Source organism: Mesocricetus auratus, unplaced genomic scaffold, assembly GCF_017639785.1.
Source record: "Mesocricetus auratus isolate SY011 unplaced genomic scaffold, BCM_Maur_2.0 Super-Scaffold_100018, whole genome shotgun sequence".
NCBI lineage: Eukaryota > Metazoa > Chordata > Mammalia > Rodentia > Cricetidae > Mesocricetus > Mesocricetus auratus.
In genome coordinates, this window is record NW_024429199.1 from 9,074,719 (window position 1) to 9,097,561 (window position 22,843).

Consider the following 22,843-nt stretch of genomic DNA (forward strand, 5'->3'; position numbering starts at 1 on the left):
TTTTGTTATGAGTGTTTTGTTTACATGTATGTAAATACAGGCCTGATGCCTACCAAGGTCAGAAGAGGGTGTTGGATGGCCTGGAACTGGCATCACAACAAATGGTTGTGAGCCACCATGTGATTACTGGGAATTGAACATGGGTCCTCTTACAAGAGCAGGAAATGCTCTTAACCAGTCAACTCTTCATCCCCCTGGCATTTTAAAATCTAAATGTGCTAGACAGACATCATGAAATTATGAATAAAGCCTTGGCACTATTCCTGAATATTGCTTTTATTGAGGGGGATTATAAAAAGGAAAATATAAAATTGATACAAGTGTGGGATCCCACAGATTAGTGCTTCTCAGACTCTATAGTAAAGGACCAATTAAAAATAATTCTTTGGGGTGGAGAACTGTCTGAGGCTAAGAGCACTTTTTGCTCTTGCAAAGGACCAGAGTTCAGTTCCCAGAAATCACGCCAGGCAGCTAACAACTATCTGTAACTCCAGTTCTGGCAGATTCAATACCTCTTCTAGCTTCCACAGGTGCATACTCACCCACAAATAAAAATAAATCTTTAAGAAATTATGACTCAGCTGTGTTACTTTCAGAAAGCTATCAGCAATTCACACTTTTCCACCTCTGTTGTCACAGAGTGGGACTACACTTTTGGGTAACACTGTGGTAAATCAGAAGGTGTGTCTACTCCATACTTAAGCAGATCTGAAGTTAAGAGCCACTGAGTAGACTGCTACAGTTGAAGGCTCCCAGCAGTAGGGGCAGCATTTTGGCAAGGGATTTAAAGCTGAATATAATTTCCAGTGAAAGGAGTGTGTGTGTTTGGGGAGGGGGGGGTGTCGAACCTGCAGAGGTAAGTTGAGGCTGGATAGTGTAGGAAGGACGGTGCCAAGGCTCCAAGGATTGATCTGATAGAGGGGAGGGAACTAAGACAAGCACACAGACACACAGGAAAGCTGGGCTCTCTGATGGAGAAACCTCAGCAACCTGAAATCTCAGTGTCTTTGTTGTACACAGTTGAACAGGGAGGCAGGGTTTTTGCACACAGGTAGAGAAGGATGGGATATTAAATACATCTGAACAAGGAGGTAGGTTGGTAAGCACAGAAGTCTCTGTAGGGTATCAGTCTTCAGACCATAAGCACGGGGGCGGGAGTGAGAAAACTAGGTACCTTCTGCACTCACTATAATAGTAACACTCAGACCCTAGGAAGGCTTTGCCGCCCCTCTGAGCTTCATTCCAGTGAGGCTGAGGCACTGGTCCATGAAATGGCCATGACCATGTCAACAATACACATTCACTCAGGACTTCACTGGCTTACAACATTTTGGCTTCAGCATTAAAGACAAACTATAGAGAATTCAGACAGGAAGACTCATTGGAAAACATTCAAATAGATTTTGAAACTCATTTATTTATTTATTTATTTTAGAAGTTTTTAAAAATTGCTTAGTATCCATTCCTTCTGAGGACTTCTGTTCCACACCATTCAGCTGTGCTCTGTTTGCAACATGAAATTTGAGTGTTCTAAAACTTCTAACTTGATTGTTCCTGCTATACTAATTGACACCAAATTGTAGCCTCTAATTGATTCGGTTCCAAGTCACTTCTCTAAATTATCCACAGATTCTGTGAATTTCTAAGTTTGAATAACTCCCTTGTTTATTGGGCAGAGTAAGAAGATTCTCGTGTATACACATGCAAGGGATGTCAGGCTAGAACTAGCACTTCCCCTACAGGACACATTAAACCAGAAGGCATTCAGCAGAGATGGAGGGACAGTGGAAACATTTAACAAGAGAGTTCTTGATTTTAGAGTTTGCTACATACTAAGGCTGTTGTGCCCAGAGTCAGAACCCCAAAGACCATGAAGAGACCATATGTGATGCAAAAGCAAAGGGTCTTCTTTTTTTATTATTCCAGCACTCTGGGGCTGACCATCCTACTAAAAGGCAAGACGGCTATACCCTGAGGAGGAAGTGGGGGCTTCTTTTAAGCCTTATGGAGGGGAGTGTCTACGGAAGTTAGGTCATTTTAGATATGTTTGGCTTAAGCAAGGGCAATCATAGTAGCACGTTCTTGTCTGGGGCTAATCAGGGGCTGGTCAGGGCTACAGTTTTCCATTTTGGGGCAGGCTTGGACAAGTCCCAAACCCTGTCCTTGAGCTGCTGTGGAGGCTGGCTCAGGCCTCCTCCTTGCTGTTAGGGGTGTTGGAGACTGACTGTCCTTTATTCCTGGCTTTACCTCAGAAACTGCTTGGTCAGTCTCAGGACACCGAAATAGAGGACTGATCTCTGAGAGAAGACCGAGCAGCCTGTTATAGATCTGCTCAGTCCTTTCAAGACGACTACTACAATTTAAGGAGGGACTCTCATTATATGATAACAGAAGTTGTTGTTGCCCCCCCCCCCCAAACAGCTAATTTGTTCAAAGTTTGGACCCAACTGGTAGATCCAGTCATTGAGTTGAAAGGACCAGACAAGCGGGTACCACTCTAGCCAGCCATTGGTGGATTCTCTGATGTCGCTACTGGAGAACTAGAGGAAGCAGGTCAGTGTGGCTGTGTGCCTGAGGGTATGTCTTGTTCCTAGTCTCTCCCTGCTTTCTGGTCACAGTGAGTCAGTGGCTCCGCCCCAGCACCACCAGTCTACAGCCATGGTGCCCTGTCTCACCACAGAGGGGGCCTACAAGTACTGAAGCCTTGAAGCAAAAGAAACCTCCCTCCTTTAAATGGGCACATCATGTGCTTGTCACAGAGAAAAAGCCCGGTTAACACAGCAGTGGAAAATAGGGTGAGACGGATGTGTGCTCCTGCTTGTTATGCTCTCGGGCTAATCACTAATCTCAGCGATTCAGCTTCTTCATGGGGCTAATAGCGCTTGCCTCAAATAACTTTTAAAATTAAACATATCAATAGACGTTAAGTACTAAGAGTAACTCATACAAGTAATGGGCCAATTAATATTAACTTGTAACTATAAAGCAAGTTTCTGAGACATGGATGGTCAAGAAATGAAACAATACAAACAAGGTATTTTATTCAGCTAATTACTAGACAATGAAGTACTAAGAAGTATAACTTAACAGGCATTTATAACTTAAATATTATATCAAGGACTTAAGTGAAATCAAATTCTTCAACTGTATCAGAGTTCAATATCAGAAAAAAGGATAAGTACAAAAACACCAAAGTATTTCATTCAAGGAATCTTCTCTGCTGTGAACACTTGAGACGCTTGCTTTCTGGCCTGGAAAAAGAATTGAGAAGAAAACAAGATATGAATTACAATCTAGAAATTATATATGCTGCTATTTTTTTTTTAAATTAGCTACATTTATTGCTTTATTTATGCATGTGTGTGTGTTTGTGTGTACACATGCACAGAGCTCAGAGCATAACTATGAAGTCAGTTCTCTTTATAATAGGTGGATCCTGTCAGGCTTGACAGCAAGCACCTCTTACTGCCGAGACATCTTGTCAACCCTGTATCTTCTTTTTACTATTACTAGTTTATACAAATAAAGTTAGCGATCACTTTAATTCTTCTTAAGGGTACCAATGTTTGCTTATCGGTCACAGTAACATTTAAGAGTATAGTGGTGATCAGGAATTGTCATGGGCTCCAAGTGAACAACATGTTAATTGGCTTTTCCATTTTCAGTTTTGGAAAGTGGGTCACTGTTGCTCTTAGAATACTGAACACGTCTTTTCTTTTCCTTACTTTTGACTTTATTCCTTTGGTGTTAGGGGACTGTTAGATTGTAGCTGTGCCTTTAAGAATTATAACTGTCCTAAGCACTTTATGTATGTCAATGTACATGGATGTCATCACTGTAAGGTAAATGGTTATTATTTCCATGTTATGAATATGGACACTTACAATGAGTGGTAAAGTTAGACCTGCAGTTCATCCAGCGCTTGGGCCTGTGGAGCCTCTGGAAGGAATCTAGCCACCTCTCCAGCCCAAGATCTGGTACTTTTAAATAAGTTTTACTGAATTCTTTTCTTTTCTTTTCACTATTTCATGCATATATACAATGCGTTCTGATTATTCTCACCACCTCTACCCTTTTCTGCTTCCCCCCCAGCCCTACCAACCCACTCTCAGTTCTGACTTTTCTTTTGAAATCGGGGATTAAAGACATTGCAAAGAAATCTTTTAAAGCATCATTAAACTGAGTAACCTAGTAAGAAGTCCTTGTCTTTCTCTTTGCAGGTAAGAAGCTGAGGTTGGTCAGCTCCTGCTTCAAACATTCCTCCTTGATCCTGTTCTTTCATGTCCCTCTCGAATTCTGTCTCATCTTTAGAGGGAAGCAAATGTGAGATACTCAAATAAGCACTCTTTTTAATTTCCTCATAAAATTTCCAGACCTTAGGCTGGAAACTGCTCAACAGTCCACAGTGCCCACCCCAGCTAGGTTAAGCAAGATATTTAGGTGTCATCTACATTTAAAAATGGCAATTCTAGAAACTCAGTGATAGCAAAGTCAAATGGGTTTGCCATTTCATGGAACAGAATGAGCTGTGGGGAGATAAAAAGAGAGAATGCTGATTTTAACTAAAAAATGTAAACTACTTCCCCCAATACTGAGATACTTACAACTTTCTCCTCTGGTGAAAGAACTCCCTCTACTGCTACTATCTGGTATTGCTTATGTTTTAGATTTCCCACAGACTTCCGTAGCTGCCTGAGACTACCAGCCTCTACGTCTTGCCTTAACAGTTTCTGCATTTCTCGGGACGGACATCCAGGATCAAATATTAGTAAACATAATGTTCGGTTTTTTTTCTCTTCAATTCCAACAATTGTTCGACTGTGACCTAGTCAAAGTATAAATAACAGTTAATATCGTCGCATCTATACACAGTTATTACTATATATACCTTTGTAGCTTCTGTATGGGCTTGTTTAGTGCATGCGTGCGAGCGCGTGCACGCACATGTGCGCATGCACACACACACACACACACACACACACACACACACACACTTGCACTTTAGTAAGTACAGTCTAGAAAGCCTTAATGTAGTGACAAGTAAGTGAAGACTGGACGGAGGCATGGGATGAATGGCGACAGCAGTGAACCAGAAAAAGACCAGAAGAAGCGCAAGGTTCCAAGATGCTGTGTCACCCACGAACACACCAGAATGACAATTGGCTCTGCCGATTAGTCACAGTAGGCCCCCACCCCATCACCTCTACTACTACTATCTTCACCTGTCCTTAAGCAATAGTCAATCTACTATCTTAAAAATGCCAGTTTCGTGTGTGATCTACTAACCCTGATGCTGGAGATAGACAGGAGGTTTAGATGTACACACAACCTTTGAATTCCCTTCCCTCTCTGAAGAATAATAGTTCAATATCCATTCAAATAAGCGAGGGTGTGTACCAGAAGGACCAGTTGACTTATGGAAATCAATAATGCGGCACCTAAACAATTGACAAAGCAGATAATTTAGAGAAAAATTTTGCATAAATGTAGTTATCCCAACCAAAAAAAAAAAAACTATGGAGGAAAAAGTAAATATAAATTTTTACTCTTCATATAGAAAAACTCATTTTGTGGGGAATATACGAAAATCATGATTCACAGTAAGACTGATGAATGAGCTAAAGATTACAAAGATTTCCTAATGTAAAAAGGCTCCCTGCACAGCAAGTAAGGACCATACTGGACTTTTAAACCCCATGTGCTATAGTCTGGCACATAGTCACTTTTATTCTAATGTCTCTATCCCCGATGATCAACTAGAACCTGACTTTGGGGTGGCAAGATGGTTCAAAGGGCAAAAGTGTTTGCTATGCAAGCCTGGTGGCCTGAGTTCAAATCCCTGGCACCCACATCAAGGTGGAAAGAGACCAACTCCACATATTTGACTTATGGCCTCCATATGCACACTCCAACACATGCATAATAACACAAAATTAGGGCCTAGCTAAGTGGCTAAAAGCACACACTACTTTGCAGAAGACCCCGTTTGGTCACAACTGGCTGTTAACTCCAGCTCTAGGGGATCCAAAGGCACTTACACACATGTGCAATTATCACAAACATGCATGCATACACATAACCTAAAGACAATAAAATAAGTTTTAAGGGTTTTTTTTGCAAGAAAACTCACTTCTTGCAGGATTTTTCTACTCAGATAGTTTATAACAGTGTAAACATAGAAACAGATTAAAAAGTCAATCAGTAGGCTTTATATATCTTTATTAAAAGAAAAAAGGAATCTGAATTCTGATTTTAATCTTCAGTAGTAGTTATCTCTTTACATCAAAAGCATCCTACATACTTTCCTCTAAACATAAATAAATACAAAAATATTCTGAATACATTCAATTTTCTTCAATTTCAGTTACAGACACTATTGGTGAAGAGCACAGAAAAATGTGTGAGACTTCACTCCTCTACATCCACATATCTCCTGTTTGGCCCCAGACTATGGTGGTATACTTCCTTTAAATGGCGTCATCTTGAATAAATTAGATTGTTGAAGTCAGTTCACTTCTATGTTACTCAAAAACTTTTTATAAAGTATAACCAAAAGCATTTAATAACTTGATTATTTTAAATTCTAGTATAAACAATGCATTCTCGTCTCTCATGGCAATGAAATCTCAAAAATATTCAAAACTGTTAACAATTTCTGCCACAGTTTGAATGTGAAATGTCCCTTGGAGGCTCCCGTTAGGGTTGCTCCTCAGCTGCTATTAGAAACTCGAGGAGGTGGAGGCTTGCTGGAGGTACAGATCACTGAAGGCAAGCTCTGAGCCTTTATAGCAGGCTCCCATTTCCTCCAGATGCTTTGCTTCCTCACTGCTCACAATGTGACAGGCAGTCTATTTTCTGCCACTACACCCTCCCCGTTTCCCTACCACGATGAACTGTATCCTTTGAAACGTAAGCCAAGATAAACCTTTCTCACTTGGGGTGCTTTGGTCAGCATATTTTATCACAGCATGGGAAAAATAGTTAAGGCAGTTAACTTTACTCATACTAAATTTAGTACCAGTAATTTGCAAATGAGTACAATTATATCAACTGGAGTTTGCAGGTACATACTTCACTCTCAGTGAGGTCAGAAGTGTATAAATCTCACACGCTCCAATCCAGGCCTTTGTTCCCTGTAACTTGTTATTAAGTTGACAGGCTCCCTGAGGATCAAAACCTTCCTTCCATGCATCTTCAATCATGGACTGAATTTTTGGAATACAAGGAATTGACATACCTGAAATTATGTAAGCAAACAAGTCACAAGTCAGGTACTAATATGCTGAGCAATACTGTCACACAGTAACATATACTCTACTAAGAACCCACATGAGTTTCTAAGACACCCTCTGTATATCATAATCAAAGATGATAACAGTATGTTACCTACCTTTCAAGCAGTCACCATACACATCATTTTGTAGCAATGATGAAAGTAGCATCTGGAAATTTCTGTAACCACAACCCCAACCTTTGTCCCCAAAAGAGGAATGAAAGTGATCAACCATTGCAGAGAGCCACACGCACCTCACATCTGTGGCAGTGTTCTGGTAATATCTATGGAGGGCTTCAATAATCCCTAAAATAGAAGAGATTTAGGATACTTAGGAAGATTCGCTGTCACCATTACATACATAGCTGTTTATGACAAACATCATCATGTTCCACAGAAACACCCTACCAGCTGCACTTTTACAACCTTAGCTCATGTTCTCACTGTCCCCACGACCCAAGTTTTCTGATACTAAAGCAGTACACCCTGCACTGAACTGGAGTTGTCTGCATCTGTAAGCTCTTCAACCGCAAAGCCTGGTACACAAAAGTTCCCTAACAGAACAAATGCTATTCTTGTCTTTCCATCTCTTCCATGCGCCACAGAGCTTGCTCAGTCAATCTGCTCCCACCTAAGTGAGTATGTATCTCCTGATAGCCTGTAGCATTCGTACAATATAATTCACAGCATGCAAATAAAGCTTATGCCAGTGTCCTCCATCTGACTTCATTTTTTATCCTTCTTGACATAATTTTGTTTGTGACCCCACAATGAAATATTCTGCCTATTGGTTTTTAATTTAACTTCAGCATTGTACTTTGTACATATAACAGGAGAGGAAATTCTAAGCAAAGAAAGATAAAAATGACAATATTCCTAGAAATAATGGCCCTAGATTATGGTGCTAGAATTTGGTTAAGCAAAATATTCAGACACATTTACATCTGATTCTTCCTTTTAGAATATTCTTCTTCCATTTAGAATCCTAAAAGCCTTGTAAGTTACTTTTTTCTGTCTTTAAAAACAATCGGCGCATTTATTTCTATCATGACCCCTACTTATCTAGTCATACTTTGTCACAGCAGAACATTACAGTTCTTCGTGTATATTTTGCCTTCTTTAAAAACTCTGAAGCTAATGGGCAATGATATCTTTTGTGTAGTTCACGCTTTCTCGTGATATGTGGCACAAAGAAAGAAAAGTCATTATATGTATTTTATTTGAATGAAATACATGGAAACATGTCTTTGGGGAGACAAATTAAAAAAAATAAATCAAAACAATCATTTAACCAACAGCTGTAGATATGCCCACTATAACAAAGAACAGAAATTAGTTATAATTTTTTTAAAATAAACCCACATTCAAGAAGAAGAACAATGAACATGACCTGTTGCTGAGAACTAACTTTATACAAGGAGGAAAATAATGATGTGGCATGTAACAGTTTATACATGGGAAAGGCACTCCAGGAACAGAAAGACAAATGTTGACTCAGATGAGTTCAAGATTTAAGACAGTCAAGAATGAAAAGGGAAAACTTATAAGAACAAACTAATATGTATTTGAGTATACTATGGCATGCTTGTCACATGTAAAACAGAAATACCTCATTTCCTGGTAACCTTTGTCTTAGCAATGACATCATACAACCACAATAAAGAAATATTTTTTCTTAACAAGTACTTTGTATTCCTAAATTTCCATACATGTTTTTCCAAAAAAAGCTACCCTTTGCTAAACCATGTTAACAATAACAAGGCTGTAAATATATAAAGGGGTATTAAATAATGACTGCTCTAATAGACACTTGTATAACTAACAACCAATAATTTAAGCTAAAGGTTCAGTGACATAACTGCTTTGGGGTAGCCAAGCACTTTCTGACTGGATTACAGGTGTATCTACAGGAGGGATGTCCAGTCTGGAACTATAAACACTGTCAAAATCCCCCTGGGTAGGTAGCTCATGGTCCCAAGTAGGAAAGCTACTCCAGTTTTGCCAAATTGACACGATATGTCTATCAAACTGTCTTGTAAATGTTTATATTTACATCCGTATATTAGTGTTTGATAATGGGTGTAACTAGTCAAAGAACTGAATGAGAATAGATGAGTATTTAGTCCTAAATGGGATATCTACATCAACCCCTCCAAGGCTCAGGAACATCAAGGGAGAGGGGGCTAAAAACAGAAGAGCTGTCTTCCAGGCATGGCAGGGATGCTGGCTTTCAAACAAGCAGCAGTGACTATCTGAACAGTACTGAGCTTGCCAACACTCTCTCACAGAGGAAAGAGGTGTTCACAAGCACCCACCCTTCTCTGAGGGTTTACAGACATGGAACCTCTTCTAGATGGGAGCTCATAAGGCCCCTCCCCTCCCTTAGGTCTATAGGAAGTTAATGGTAGCTGGGGGTCGGGGAGTGGTGAAACACATCTTTTTCTGGCCCATGCTCTTGTGTAAATGACCCCTCATCTACGTTCCTATAAGTAAACCTTAAACAAAACTAAACAGACATAAACACATAAACAAAAAAGCACACGGAAGAAGATGTGGGAGGGGCCAACGGGTAGTGTAGACTGGCTGAGAGAGGAAAAGAGGGAGCAATAGGAGTTGCAGGACAAAGAGGGTAACGGGGTGGCAGAGGCGGATATGACCAAAATATATTCATACCTGTATGAAAATACCATAACGGAACAATATTATATATAATTGACATGCTAATAAAAGAGTAAAAGAAACCTAAAAACTCATTTCCATTGCTGTTAGTTAATGCAATAGAAAATTATTTTAAGTGAATTAAAAGTAGAAGTTTCATTTTAAAATTTATGTAAAGACTATGTGAACACAATCTCACCTCAAACTATATAAACTGTTAACTGAAATTTCAGCACATTCATGTGATTTTTATTACTCCAGTGGTATATGCAATATTAAAACTGCCATGTGGATGTTTAAGCACTCACCAGAAGTCTTTGTTTTTCCATCATCAATGCCAATGGCTATTGATTCCATCATGTCAGCTTTTCTGCTGTGAAACTCAGAGGGGTGCATCCTTCCCCTGTTTACTTCCTTCTCCATATGCCGTAGCTGCTGCTGTTTGTAGCCTCCAGAATTATCTAAACCATACTGCCGCTAGTGGACACAAACATAAAGAACTTATTTTTATGCCCCTGTACTTCAACCAAATGGAAACTTTTCACTTTTAGTTTTTGGAAATGTATATTGACATAGTCTGGTGTATGTATTTTCACACAAGCAAAGATTTTTATGGAAATTAAACCATATATCCATAACTTAATTAGATCTTTCTCTGTAAGCTTGTGTAGCTCTTATAAATAATTGGTTAATTTCCTTGTAGGATAGAAATAAAAGAATCATCTTTCTGCTAAAGGTACTGTGAAAGGCAAAATTCTAAAGCTACTGCTGGTTATGGGAACTTGCTATTTTGTCCCAACACTAATTCACAAAGGCCTACTTAGTCTACATATCATTCAATCATGCTACAGAGAAAATTAGCTGTTTTTGCAAAACGGACTGAGAGACTCACATGAATAAACTACATTTATGGATGTAAACAACTTACAAGTTACATCTTTGTCATGGTTAATCTTGATTGCTAGGGTTGAAGTGACTTAGGGTATGTCTGTGAAGTAGTCTAGATTGAGCTAACAGAGATAGGAAACCATCCTAAATATGACACCATCACACAGGGTTATTCACAGACTGAACAAAAAAGATAAAGCTGTTCATCTGTGCCTGCAGGGTGAGATAGCTCGGTTGGTGAAGACATTTGCTCCTGAAACCTGATTACCTGATTTCAAACCCTGAGACCCACATGTTGGAAGGAGAGAACCAACTCTTAGAAGTTTTCCTCTAACTTCCACAGGCTTGCCATGGCATGTGTACTCACAACCACAAACAATTTTTATTTCCTAAAGCAGCAATTGTGTGGTGATTTGATTCAATATAGTCTCTATAGGCTCTATGTTGGAAGTCTTGGTCTCCAGTTAGTGGAACTGTTTGGGAAGGATGGGGTATAGTCTTGTTGGAGTAGGCATGGCTTTGTTGAAGGAAGGGTGTCACTTGGGATACACTTTGAGGTTTCAAAAGTCTATGCCAGGCCTAGGCTCTTTCCCCCCTCCTGCTGATCAAGGCGAATTCCCAGCTCCCATCTTAGCACAATGTCTTCCTCCCTGCTGCCATGGCCCCCACCATGATAATGGACTAACCCTCTGAAACTGTAAACAAGGCCCCAAATTAGATGCTTTTTTTTATAAGAGTTACCTTGGTGTGGTGTCCCTTCACAGCAATAGACCAGTGACTAAGATAACTGTTAAAGAGATCAGCACAAAGGAGAGAAATGTGCCCTGCAACATCAGAAAAGGAGCCTTGATTTTGTCCACTAAAGGCTTGATCTAATGAATGAGGTAATTCATTTGAAAGGAGGGGGCCTAAGCTGAGAATGCCACTGACTGGTTCCATGGTAAAAAACTATTGAGTTGGAAAGTGTTTTGCCATGGTTGTCACACAACGTCAAAGGTAACTACGCTCCAAAGGGCAAGGCTCCATTGCAAGAAACTAACAGAATTTGATTTTGTCAAAGTGGTACTAACTTTGCAGGCATGAACCATGTAAGACTCATTGGGTCTAGAGAGCCATTGAGGCCATGAATGTGTGGCAGGGTCCTTGCACAGCAGAGTCCCCAAGAGGTCAGTAACTAAAGCTGTGACGGTAAAGCATAAGTTGTAATAGTGATCCTAGGATGCTGGAGATGACAGAACCATGGGACATCTACACTATAGACACAGAGTGAAATGGCCCAAAAGAAAGACTATTTGTGTTACAGGCAGCAGAGCTGGAGAGGCAAGACTACCCAAGCCCTCTGGAATCCAGTGATTCCATCACAAATCCCAGATGCCAAGCACAGAGCTGAAGGATTTAGTGTTTGGTCTGCTGGGTTGCATTTTGCTTTGATTTGAAACTTCTTTTGCTATTCTTCCTTTTTGGAATCAGAATATCCATTCTATCATCATATGGTAGAAGCATTAAACTTGTTTTGTAATATTAGAGGCTTACAATAAAAACACTGCATGAGCATCACAAAACACTCTGCCCTTACAAACTTTGAACAGAGACTATGAGATCTCTGGAAGTCAAAGAGAATGTTTTGTACATGGTAAGAAAGCATGATTTTTTTTTTAATGTTATAGGAATTTACAGTTAAGAGAGTGCCTGGGTAACCTAAGAGACTCCATAATCATACTTTCTAACAGTGCTGACATTAAAAACTATGGGGACTTTTTTTTTTTGTTGTTTGTTTGTTTTTTTGGTTTTTATGAGACAGGGTTTCTCTGTGTTGTTTTGGAGGCTGTCAGTCCAGCCTGGCCTCAAACTCACAGAGTTCCGCCTGCCTCTGCCTCCCGAGTGCTGGGATTAAAGGCATGCGCCACCACTGCCCGGCTAACTATGGGGACTTTTGAGGTTAAACTGAATGCTTTTGTCCATGATGGATAGTCACAAGAGACAAGCAGTGGAAAATTACGATTTAAAAGCGGTATGTTTAAGTATCAGGTTGACTAATGTCAGAGTTGCAATGGTTTATTTTGACTGTCAACTTGATGAGATTTACAGTCAGTGTGGAGAGCTGGGGGAATGGCTATTTGGGTAAAAGTGTTTGCCATGCAAGGCTGATGACCTGAATTAGACCTCTGAAACCCTTAGTGGAGGAGAGCTGATTCCCCAAAGTTGTTCTTTCTATGGCACTGCGCACAGGAACAAACACAGATACCCATAGAGACAGACACACACGTGCACAACACAGACACACATGTGCATATACACAGACACACACACCCACACACAAATGAATGAATGAATAAATAAATAGAAGCAAAAATCAGCATGAAAACAAACCCTGGGGACTGAATGTGAGAGCTTATTTATAGGTTTGGTTAATTGAAGTGGGAGACCCATTTTGAATGTGTACCACACCATCCCACAGGTTGGGGTTCCAGACTGAAAGAAAAGGACAAAGTGAACTGAGACCTGTAGCCACTGTGTTGTCTCCTTAACTGTGGATGCAGTGTAGCCAGCTACCTCCCATTCCCCCTGCCATGTCTTCCCTGTAAAAGACTACATCTCCTCATACCTTAACTGTGGATGCAGTGTAGCCAGCTACCTCCCATTCCCCCTGCCATGTCTTCCCTGTAAAAGACTACATCTCCTCATTCTTTAAGGCAAACAAACACTTCCTCCTTCATGTTGCTTCTTGTCAGGTGTCTGGCCACAGCAACCGGTAACTAACACAGTGACAAACCTCTTTAAATGTCAGGGACTTTCTTATCGTTGATATTCCAAAGTATTCCAAAGACATTGGGCCTTTTCATAGTGTCATATTTTAAACACAAAACAACAGGCCATGTTTTGAATACCTGTGTCCCAGACCAAGGTGCTATTTGGGGAGGTTGTGGACGTGTGGGAAGTTGTGCTTCCCTGGCAAAAAGAGGCCACCAAGGAGCAGGCTGGATTCCTGTTATCCCATCAGCTTCCTGGTCCACTGTATGGGAATGGCCTTTCCATGAGTGGACTGGAACTGTGAGTCCAAATAAGTCATCCCTCACTTAAACTGTTTCTGCAGACGACTTTGGCGGTAGTGCTGTAGAACTAGAATATATGGCAAAACAGACAGAAAAAAACTTCCAACTAGTCTGAATTCTGATATGAAAGTAAGACGAGGAAACAGGATCACCTGGAGCTGAATTACAATTTTGCGAATAAATGAATAACTAGTGAAATTGTGAGGTGGTAAGAATCCTAAGTTAGACCTTCCAAAACATATTTCAAGGAAAAATAGTCATGTGTAAGATGTCTGAGAAAAAAAGGTGGCTGTCAGATGTATGTAAATCTGGGACTATTTTCAGATCTATTCACTCATAAATTCTTTATACTATTCTGTTAACACATACAAATGGCATTTAAAAACTCTACAAGCATTTTCAGTACAGATAACCATACACAGCTAAAAAATTAGAAATAAAAAAGGAGAAACATGTATTAAAATTTTTAATGCATTAAAAACCCTCAGATGCTCCAAGTTTAATCCAATAGACACTACATTCACATAAGGAAATAGGCCCTAAAACATCATGAAACACCAACCTCTGAATGTTCATTAAGTAAAAATGTCTGAAATTGTGAGCTGCCATACTAAACCTGGGTCCTCTAGAATAGTAGCCACTGCTCTTAACCTCTGAGCTGTCTCTCCAGTCCACAGTCAGGCAGTGGTGATGCATGCCTTTAATCCCAGCACTTGGGAGGCAGAGACAGGTGGATCTTTGTGAATTCGAGGCCAGCCTTGCCTAAAAGGTGAGTTCCAGGACAGCCAGAGCTCAACAGTGAAACCCTGTCTCAAAAAACAAAAATAACAAAACCCCAAAAAACAAAAACACAAAAAACAAGGAGAGATACACAATAATTTTAAGTAAACAGACAGGCAGATTCTCAGCATAGTTTTACAATCTGCTTGTCATTTGCATAATTTTACATGCCTGCTTTTTTCTATCTAACAGTTGTCTAAGCCAGGGCAAATCACAAACACTTTATTTTCATTCTGCATTTAAACATAGGAAACAAAAAAAGAAAGCTACAAAACCCTGTGTGTTTCCTGTGGAAATTTTTCACATATTTTATCTGAAATGATTATTCCTGTATTTGAACAGATTGCTACATTGTTTTGTTTTTTGTTTGTTTGTTTATGGGTCCCAGGTTGGCCTCAAACTCAAAAGATTCATTCACCTTCCTCTGTCTCCCTAATGCTGGGACTAAAGGCATGTGCCACATGCAGTCAAGAATGGCTACTTGCGTGCGTGCATGCGTGTGTGCATGTGTTCTTGTGCGTGTGTGACTGTGAAAGTAAGACGAGGAAACAGGATCACCTGGAGCTGAAATTACAAGCGGTTCTGAAATAGGGGCTGGGAAATGAGCTCAAGTCATCTGCTGGAGCAGCAAGCACTCCTAACACCTAAGCCACATCTCCAGCTTTGGAGAATAGCTACTTTTAAGTGTTTTTGTCCATCCCCACCCCCCCAACACATTACAAAGTACACAGATAAAAATATTTTTACCTGACATTGGCAGGCTAGATAGGAATCTTTTTGGCTGTGAACCTTAACCTTTAATGGCAGAGTCGTATCTCCAGACACAGGTTAACATTTCAAAAGCATATCTGGGAAATAAGAACTCTACTCAATAAAACTGTTACTAATTTCTGTACCTGCAACTTCTGGAACTCTTCCCTTTCTTGCCTTGATTCTTCAGATTTCCTCTTCCTGTCTTCTTCTTGCTGAAGCCGCTCAGCTAACTCTCGATCACCAGAACACTGGACTCTGTCCATGCCTATTAGAGAATAACAAGCAATAGTCACTCAGTGCTTAGGCTGCCACAAGCTCTCCTCATTAACTAACAGATTTGATCTTCCTGACAACTTTATGAAGTATTATCTGTTGAGGGAAAAAATATGAAAGGTTAAGTGACACTTTTCATTGATGCCTCTGAATACAACTAATGGAGATTTCTTTTTGAAAGAAATAAGAAGAAAATAATAAAGACTATAAAGTATACCTTCACTACCTCCAACTATTTCATTATAGTTTTACCTTACAGCATAATGACTTGTTCACCTCTCCCAGTGAAACTCAGATTCTTTTAACAGTGGTATCTATATGATTTCTTGTTTCTTAGATTCCTTTATTCTTCAAGGTTCTCCAGTAAGGGCAAGACAGAAACGCACAGAGCAAGAGTCACAGCGAGACACACACACACACAGAGAGAGAAAGGGAGAGAGAGAGAGACACCATACAACACAGACACAGATACACACACACACACACACACACACACACACACACACACACACAGAGCCAGAGTGAGACAAAGAGAGACCATCATTAAATATCATGAGTCTCGAGGGGATTGGGTCACATAATGATAAGAGTGAAAAGTTTCTGATAGCCAGAGAGACAGAGAAACTAGTAGTAAAATTCAGACCAAGAAGTTGGAAATGCCAACACCAGTTTGTGAAGGACAGAGGTCCCGGTCTAAGGTCAAAGGCTCAAGATTTCTACTTAAGATGCTCACAATAGTCCCAGAGTCCAAAGGCCAAATACTCCAGAGTCTAAAGGCAAAGAGCAGTAGCAGGAAAAACAAGTCCCAATCCCGAAGGAAGAGCCAAAGTGAGTTTGCCCCTTCTTCACTATCCTGGTCCATCTAGAATCCTAGCTGAATTGAATGCTACCTGTCCACATTGAATATAGATCTTCACTCACATACACATAGTTTTCCTTGGGAACACCCACAGGGACACCCCAGAATATCTGAGGAGTCTTCTAGGTATTCCTCAATCCACAGACATTACAATCCACAAACCTGATGATTTAATTCCAAAACTAAATATTCTTTCTTCCAAGCCTCCTAGTTGTTGTTACACCTTCCTATTTAATTCTCCCTTGTGTTCTTGTGTATGTAACTCATAACTGATGTTTAGCATGCCCTGAGACTCTCTGCATTGGTTCACAGAATATATGCACCAATACAAAGTCTACCCATAAAGTAAGAATTAGCAGACATCCGGCTTTTCAAGAGCTACCTTTCCGCAGCATTCCCTTACCACCTTCCGCAAAGGAAGACAGCTGTGTAGCTAGTTTCATGTCAACTTGACACAAGCTACAGTCATTTGGAAAGAGGGACTCTCAATTGAGAAAATATCTCCATAAAACTGACCTGTACACCAAGCATAGGGATGCGTGCCTTTAAATCCAGCACCTGGGAGACAGAGGCAAGTGGAGCTCTGTTGAGCTCTAGCCTGATCTTACACATAGTGAGTTATAGAACAGCCAGAGCTACCCAGTGAGACCCTGTCATTTCTGCTCTTTAAGTATCTCCTCACCCATAGTCCTGTAAGTAGCCCCAATAAAACTCATTGACTCACCAAACTGAACTTAGGTCATAGGTCGTATCAGTACTTCGGTCTGTCACAGGTTCCCTATCTGGGGTAAGCAGACATGTGTGCTGCTTCTCCCCCCGGAAAAGCTTTATCACATAATAGTTACAAGAGTCACATAAGTTCACCTAGTTTATTAAAGTGGCAGCTTCTTAGTTGGAAACTCTTGCTGGCTAAATGCTAACTTCATTACTTCAAACCAATGAAGGAATGGCCCCAACTTGTCCAGAGAAGCTTTCAAATGGCAAACACTTTAGAAAAAGCACTGTCTTAAGTGGTGTGGCCTCCACATGTCAAGCAAAACCCACGGTGTCTAACCTTGGTTTGGATGCTGTCTCCACAGTTTATCCTTGACAACTTCTCTGTAAGACTTCCAGGAAAGCAGTGAAGCTACTAGGGGGTCACTTAAAGAACAGGTTCACCTTTAAACAATGTGACTTTTTTCGTCGTATCCTTAACCTAAAAGAAATGTGTATTCTAGAAGTAGGAAAGAAAACACTTTAGGCATAAACATACCTTGCTGAAAGCTGCTCTCATCTAAATGCAAGTCCACATGTTCCTGGAGAATATGGTAATTTGTACAGATGAGCCCACATATGGGACAGTCATAGAGTGGTTGATGACAGTCTGTATTAGAGACATAGAAAGGCTTGTTTTATTTGTAGAACTTTTAAATTTCTCACTCCATGCCAAGGACTGTGTACAATCTAACAGCTTTATGAGTAAAATGGTTTTGTAGTTAAGCATTACACATGCCACCAGGCATAGGGGTGCACACTTTTAATCATGGCACTCAGGAGGCAGAGGCAATCAGATTTCTGTAAGTTAAAGTCAGCCTGGTCCACACATCAATTTCCAGGCCAGCCAAGGCTATATACTGAGACCCTGCCTCAATAAACAAACAAACCAAACATCAAAGACTTTCCACTACTTTCTAACCTTATTGCAAAAACAAAAGCACTTTACAGTTGGATTTAAAAGCTACTTCTCTGGAAGCATGCTGTTTTCCATTAAATTCAGTAGCTGTTCCTTAAGCAATTGCTGTCCTAAAAAGCAACTAACAGTAGCCATTTGGCCCCAGGTAGGAATTCTGTTTCCTTGGGCACTGTCCTATCATGGCAGCTAAAGGTGACTTTATCTATCATGGCAGCTAAAGGTGACTTTATCTAGATCTCTATTTCTCTATAGAACTCCAGGTTCAGAGGCTGAGGTGAAATTCTGCTTGCTCAGAGACTGGATAGCAAGTAGCTAACCTCTCCTAACTCAAGTCTCCCCCAAAACAGATTGTCCTTCTGCTCAGTCCCCACTTAAGAACCCTAGCTACACAAGGTTCCTCCCTACCACTTCCTGTCAGCTGGTTGCTTAATGAGTCTCCTGACCCCAAGTTAATATTACTTAATCAAACAAATGTAACCTGTCTTTGTATCATTAAACAAATGTTCCACAGCATAAAAGAATGCAACACATCTTAAATTTATATTCCACAACAGGGGAAAGTGAGATGGGTCAGTAGATAAAGGTGCTAGCCACCAAGCCTAATGACCTGAGCTTGATATCTGGGACACACATGGTGAACTGAATAAGATATGTCAGAAACTGAATTTTTTTTGTAAGCAGACTGGATGTGAGATTTATTACTGAACATGATTTGGTAGGGTACAGGACAGCACTGTGGAAGCTCTCAGGAGTGCAGGGCTCGCCACTTGTCCAGGGGACCAGAATTAGGGATATATTTGACCCCACAGCCATCAGGAATGAGCTGCAACCATGTCTCAGCAACCATGTCTTCAAATTCATCTGTATTAAACTTGGTGAAGACCCATTTCTTTGAGATGTGGATCTTCTGGCGGCCAGGGAACTTGAACGTGGCTCTACGAAGAGCCTCAATCACATGTTCCTTACTCTGCAGCCTGGTGAGGGTGCTCATGATGACTTGACCAATGTGAACCCTAGCCACTGTGCCCTGAGGCTTCCCAAAGGCACCACGCATACCCGTCTGGAGCCTAGATTGGGGACTCCATTGAGATCAGAAACTTGAGTAACTGAGAAAATTGTCTCCATCAGACCAGGTCCCTTTCCCCATGGGAGCCTGGTGTGCAATGGTTGCAAACAGCAGCCTCCTTGGTAGTGTATGCAGCCTATATGGGCTGTCCTAAGGGACCTTGGAGAAATTGAATCTTAAAAGCACATTTTTAACAGTTAAGCTAACTTGATACCACAGAGTAAACTGACACTGTTGCTTTATTACAATTTAATAAATTGAACACTCTACCTTCTAATGGAGTTTCTAGGAGACTGGCATGCTTTGTTTTCACGTGCATCTCCATATCTTGACTACGCTGTTCTATTTTTCCACAAAATGGACATTCAGGAAGACTATACGTTGTCTCATAAACTGGTCCTTGTACCGCAGACGATCCAGACTGCTTTTCTGGGCTTTTCAGATACTTTCTAGATTCAGCTATGCAATCTGTATGAAAAGCTTCATGTTTTAAAGTCCCATCTATAGGAAGATGGTGGGCTGAATTTTTTGGAAAATTCGATGCACAAGCCGAATGAATACTTGAATTAACCTCCGTTGTACTCTGCAGGGTGGTATTCTTGCTGTCTGGGTTTTCATACTGCATTGCATTTAGACTCTCAAAGTTTCTTTCTGGTGTATTCTGCTCGAAATGAGCAGTTTCAATATGAAAACACATCTCATCATAATTTATGCCTGACAACTTGCAAAATGGACATGTAACTTCGCCTTCCATGTGAACAACTAGGTGAGCCTTCATGTCTAGTTCTGAGGTCACTGTCTCGCCACATATGTCACAGGAAAGCATGGTGGAGGCATGGGCCTAGAAATCACACAAAGCTACAAGTCTGAAGGTAAGAGTTGAAGAAAAGTACATTTCATAAAGTGAGTTGGAAATCTTGGAGTATTTGGAGCAGTATTAACTTTGGCAAAGAATATTCAGTGTATTTATCATTCCTTAAACATACACACTTATTTCTAAGTCTCAACCAAAACCTCACTACAAGTTAAGCATCTTTGATTCGAAAATCCAAACTCCAAATGCTCCAAAATCCAAAACTTCTGAGCTCTGACATGATGTCAGAAGTGGATCAATGCCTGATCCCATGTGATGAATGACAGTCAAAACACAAGCACTCTGAAAATATAAATATACACGTATATACATATATACATGAAAATACAAGATATACATGATACATACATCAATTGTGTTTAGCCTTGTATTTCTAGATATTTTAGATAAAGGATATTCAACCTGTGCCTTAATTTCAAGACATCAAAGATAGTAATAAAATAAAAAGTAAATTTATGACTAAAACATTTCAATAAGGCAGAGGCAGGTGGCTCTCCATGAATTGGAGGCCAGCCTGGTCTACATAGTTCCAAACCAGTCAGAACTGCCTGGTGAGACTCCATCTCACAAAACAAAAATTCAAAATGTTTGGTTTAAGAGGTCAGAAAAAAAAAGGTATATTTAATTAGTTGTCCAAGCAAGATATGGTTAAAAGAAAACAGCAGTCTACAATTAATTGCTCAGCATATTTACTTGCATGTAGTACAATGAGAGTAAATGCACCTTAGCAGCATTTCAGAGCTCACACATGCCAAACTGAGTACTACTGCTACCGTTTTACATATATGGTTTCACATACATACAGCTAGAAAATGATGGACAACAAACACACACAAGAGAGCCCGAAGGTAAAAGCTGAGAGAGAGCACTTCTTCCAGAATCTAGGAAGCTGGGTTATAGATGCTGGCTTCATTATGTTAGCTACCAGCTCATTCCTCTGAAGTTATGAGTCTTAAGATCTGATGGGCTAATGGAATGCTGACTATTTATAGGAAGGTGTTTAAAACAAACAAACAAAACAAAACAAAACAAACCTTTTCAAGCAATCACACCACCACTTTCTAACTAAAGGATCACGAATTTAGCTGTCACGAATTTAGTTAACAAAAAAGGCCAGGGCAATTATCCCCTTCATCTAAATTAATCTTTACAAAATCTCTCTACATTTTCCCCCTCTTTTTCTCGTTTTTTTCCAGACAAGGAAAATAAGTTTCTGATTCTAGAAGGAAATTAGTTCTCTTGACACCCAATTTCGTGTCTTCCAGGGGCTGCGGCACAGCACATAAAGGATACACGGGACTCAAGATAGGCCAAGGCTGACGAAGGGAGCCTGGGTACGCGGTGGCGAAGGCGGTAAGGCTCGAATTCGACAAAGTTCTGCACCAACGTCCCACCGGGCTCAGGGAGCCGGACCTGCGGCTGCTCAGGGCGGCCTGGAGACTGGGGCCGGCGGCTGCACCGCTGCCCCTCCCCTCCGCGGGAGCCACTGGCGCCCGCCGCCGCGCCGCGCACAGCCCGCCCGAGCGCCGCGGGCCAGGCCTCCCGGGACTCTGCCCCACCGAGAATCGAAAGGGAACCCGGACCTCCGAGAGCCCTCCGCAGTGCCGCATGCACAACAGCACTTCCTCAATGCCGGGAAGGAGATCCCAGCATGCCCCTCTCCAGATCCGTCCGGGTTGTGATGCATTCTGGGACCTGTAGTGAGTTTTTTTTCATCCTTTGCTAAAGCATCCCTGGTCCCTCCCATCCTCCCGTCTCAGTTTTCCTTGCCAGATTTGCTACAAGAAAAATTAGGTTCTGAGATTTTTTTGAAATCCATCTGAATATACGTATACGTCGGATCGTATGGCAAACACGTTTCTGTTTACTCACTGTCTAGTCTCAGGCTCTAAATTATGCTCTACAGGTTAATTAAGGCGGATTCCTTCGTCAAGGTTACAAAGTTGCCTGTTCTCTGTAGTTACAGTCTCTCCAGAGTTCCCACTAGAAGTGTTGTTTGTACCTGGAGGTGCCCAGCGAACTAATATACAAGACACAGGACATTCTTGGTGAGGTAGAGACAAGAAAAAGAAATACAATGAGCACCATAAATGTTGCAAAGAAAATAAAACTGGGTTACAGAGGTGCTAATGTCAGGAAGACTCTTTATAAAGCTACTGATGTAAGAAAGTCTCGTTTTAGAAAGGCAGTACTAATGTTAAGGAAAGTTCTGGTTAATAAAGAGGACATCCTGATGAGCAAAGGTAAATTAACAAGAAGGAAGACTAAGACTGGAGCAACAGGAATTTTTTGAGACTAAACCATAATATGCTAGAAGAGTGATTGTAACAGTGGTTCTCAACTTGTAGGTCTCCACCCACTCGGGGGCAGCTGAAGGACCCTTTCACAGGGTGGCCTAAGTCTATTGGAGAACACAGTTATTAACATTACCAATCAAAACAGTAGCAAAATTACAGTTACGAAGTAACAATAATTTTGTGGTTGGGGGGCCACCACAGCTTTAAGAACTGAACTAAGGGATGCAGTTTTAGGAAGACTGAGAGCCACTGGATTACAGAGTAAGAGTAAAACTTCAGAGTTTTAGACACACTTATGGCCTCTAAGGAAGCTACTGGAATTTTTAAATAGGGGTGACATAATCTGATAAGTATAACATTTTTAAATGTTGGGGATGTGGTTAAATGTGGTACATGA

General features: G+C 40.7%; 1 protein-coding gene and 1 pseudogene across 2 annotated transcripts; one reads left to right on the forward strand and one right to left on the reverse strand.

The window, feature by feature from the left end:
• Positions 1-3,016: 3,016 nt before the first annotated feature.
• Zup1 (zinc finger containing ubiquitin peptidase 1) lies at positions 3,017-21,580 on the reverse strand. 2 transcript variants are annotated; one of them, XM_005073281.4, is made up of 10 exons: positions 21,443-21,580; positions 19,546-20,141; positions 17,790-17,900; positions 15,549-15,670; positions 10,240-10,408; positions 7,391-7,579; positions 7,072-7,237; positions 5,287-5,438; positions 4,605-4,825; positions 3,017-3,251 (listed from the first exon to the last, which is right to left on the reverse strand). In XM_005073281.4, the coding sequence occupies exons 2-10, from the start codon at positions 20,099-20,101 to the stop codon at positions 3,204-3,206; spliced, it is 1,734 nt and encodes a 577-aa protein (XP_005073338.1). In that variant the 5' UTR covers positions 20,102-20,141; positions 21,443-21,580; the 3' UTR covers positions 3,017-3,203. The 2 variants fall into 2 exon arrangements, with proteins under 2 accessions (XP_005073338.1, XP_040584099.1); XM_040728165.1 differs by lacking the exons at positions 5,287-5,438; positions 7,072-7,237.
• On the forward strand, positions 19,329-19,447 carry LOC121132950 (annotated as a pseudogene).
• Positions 21,581-22,843: the final 1,263 nt, after the last annotated feature.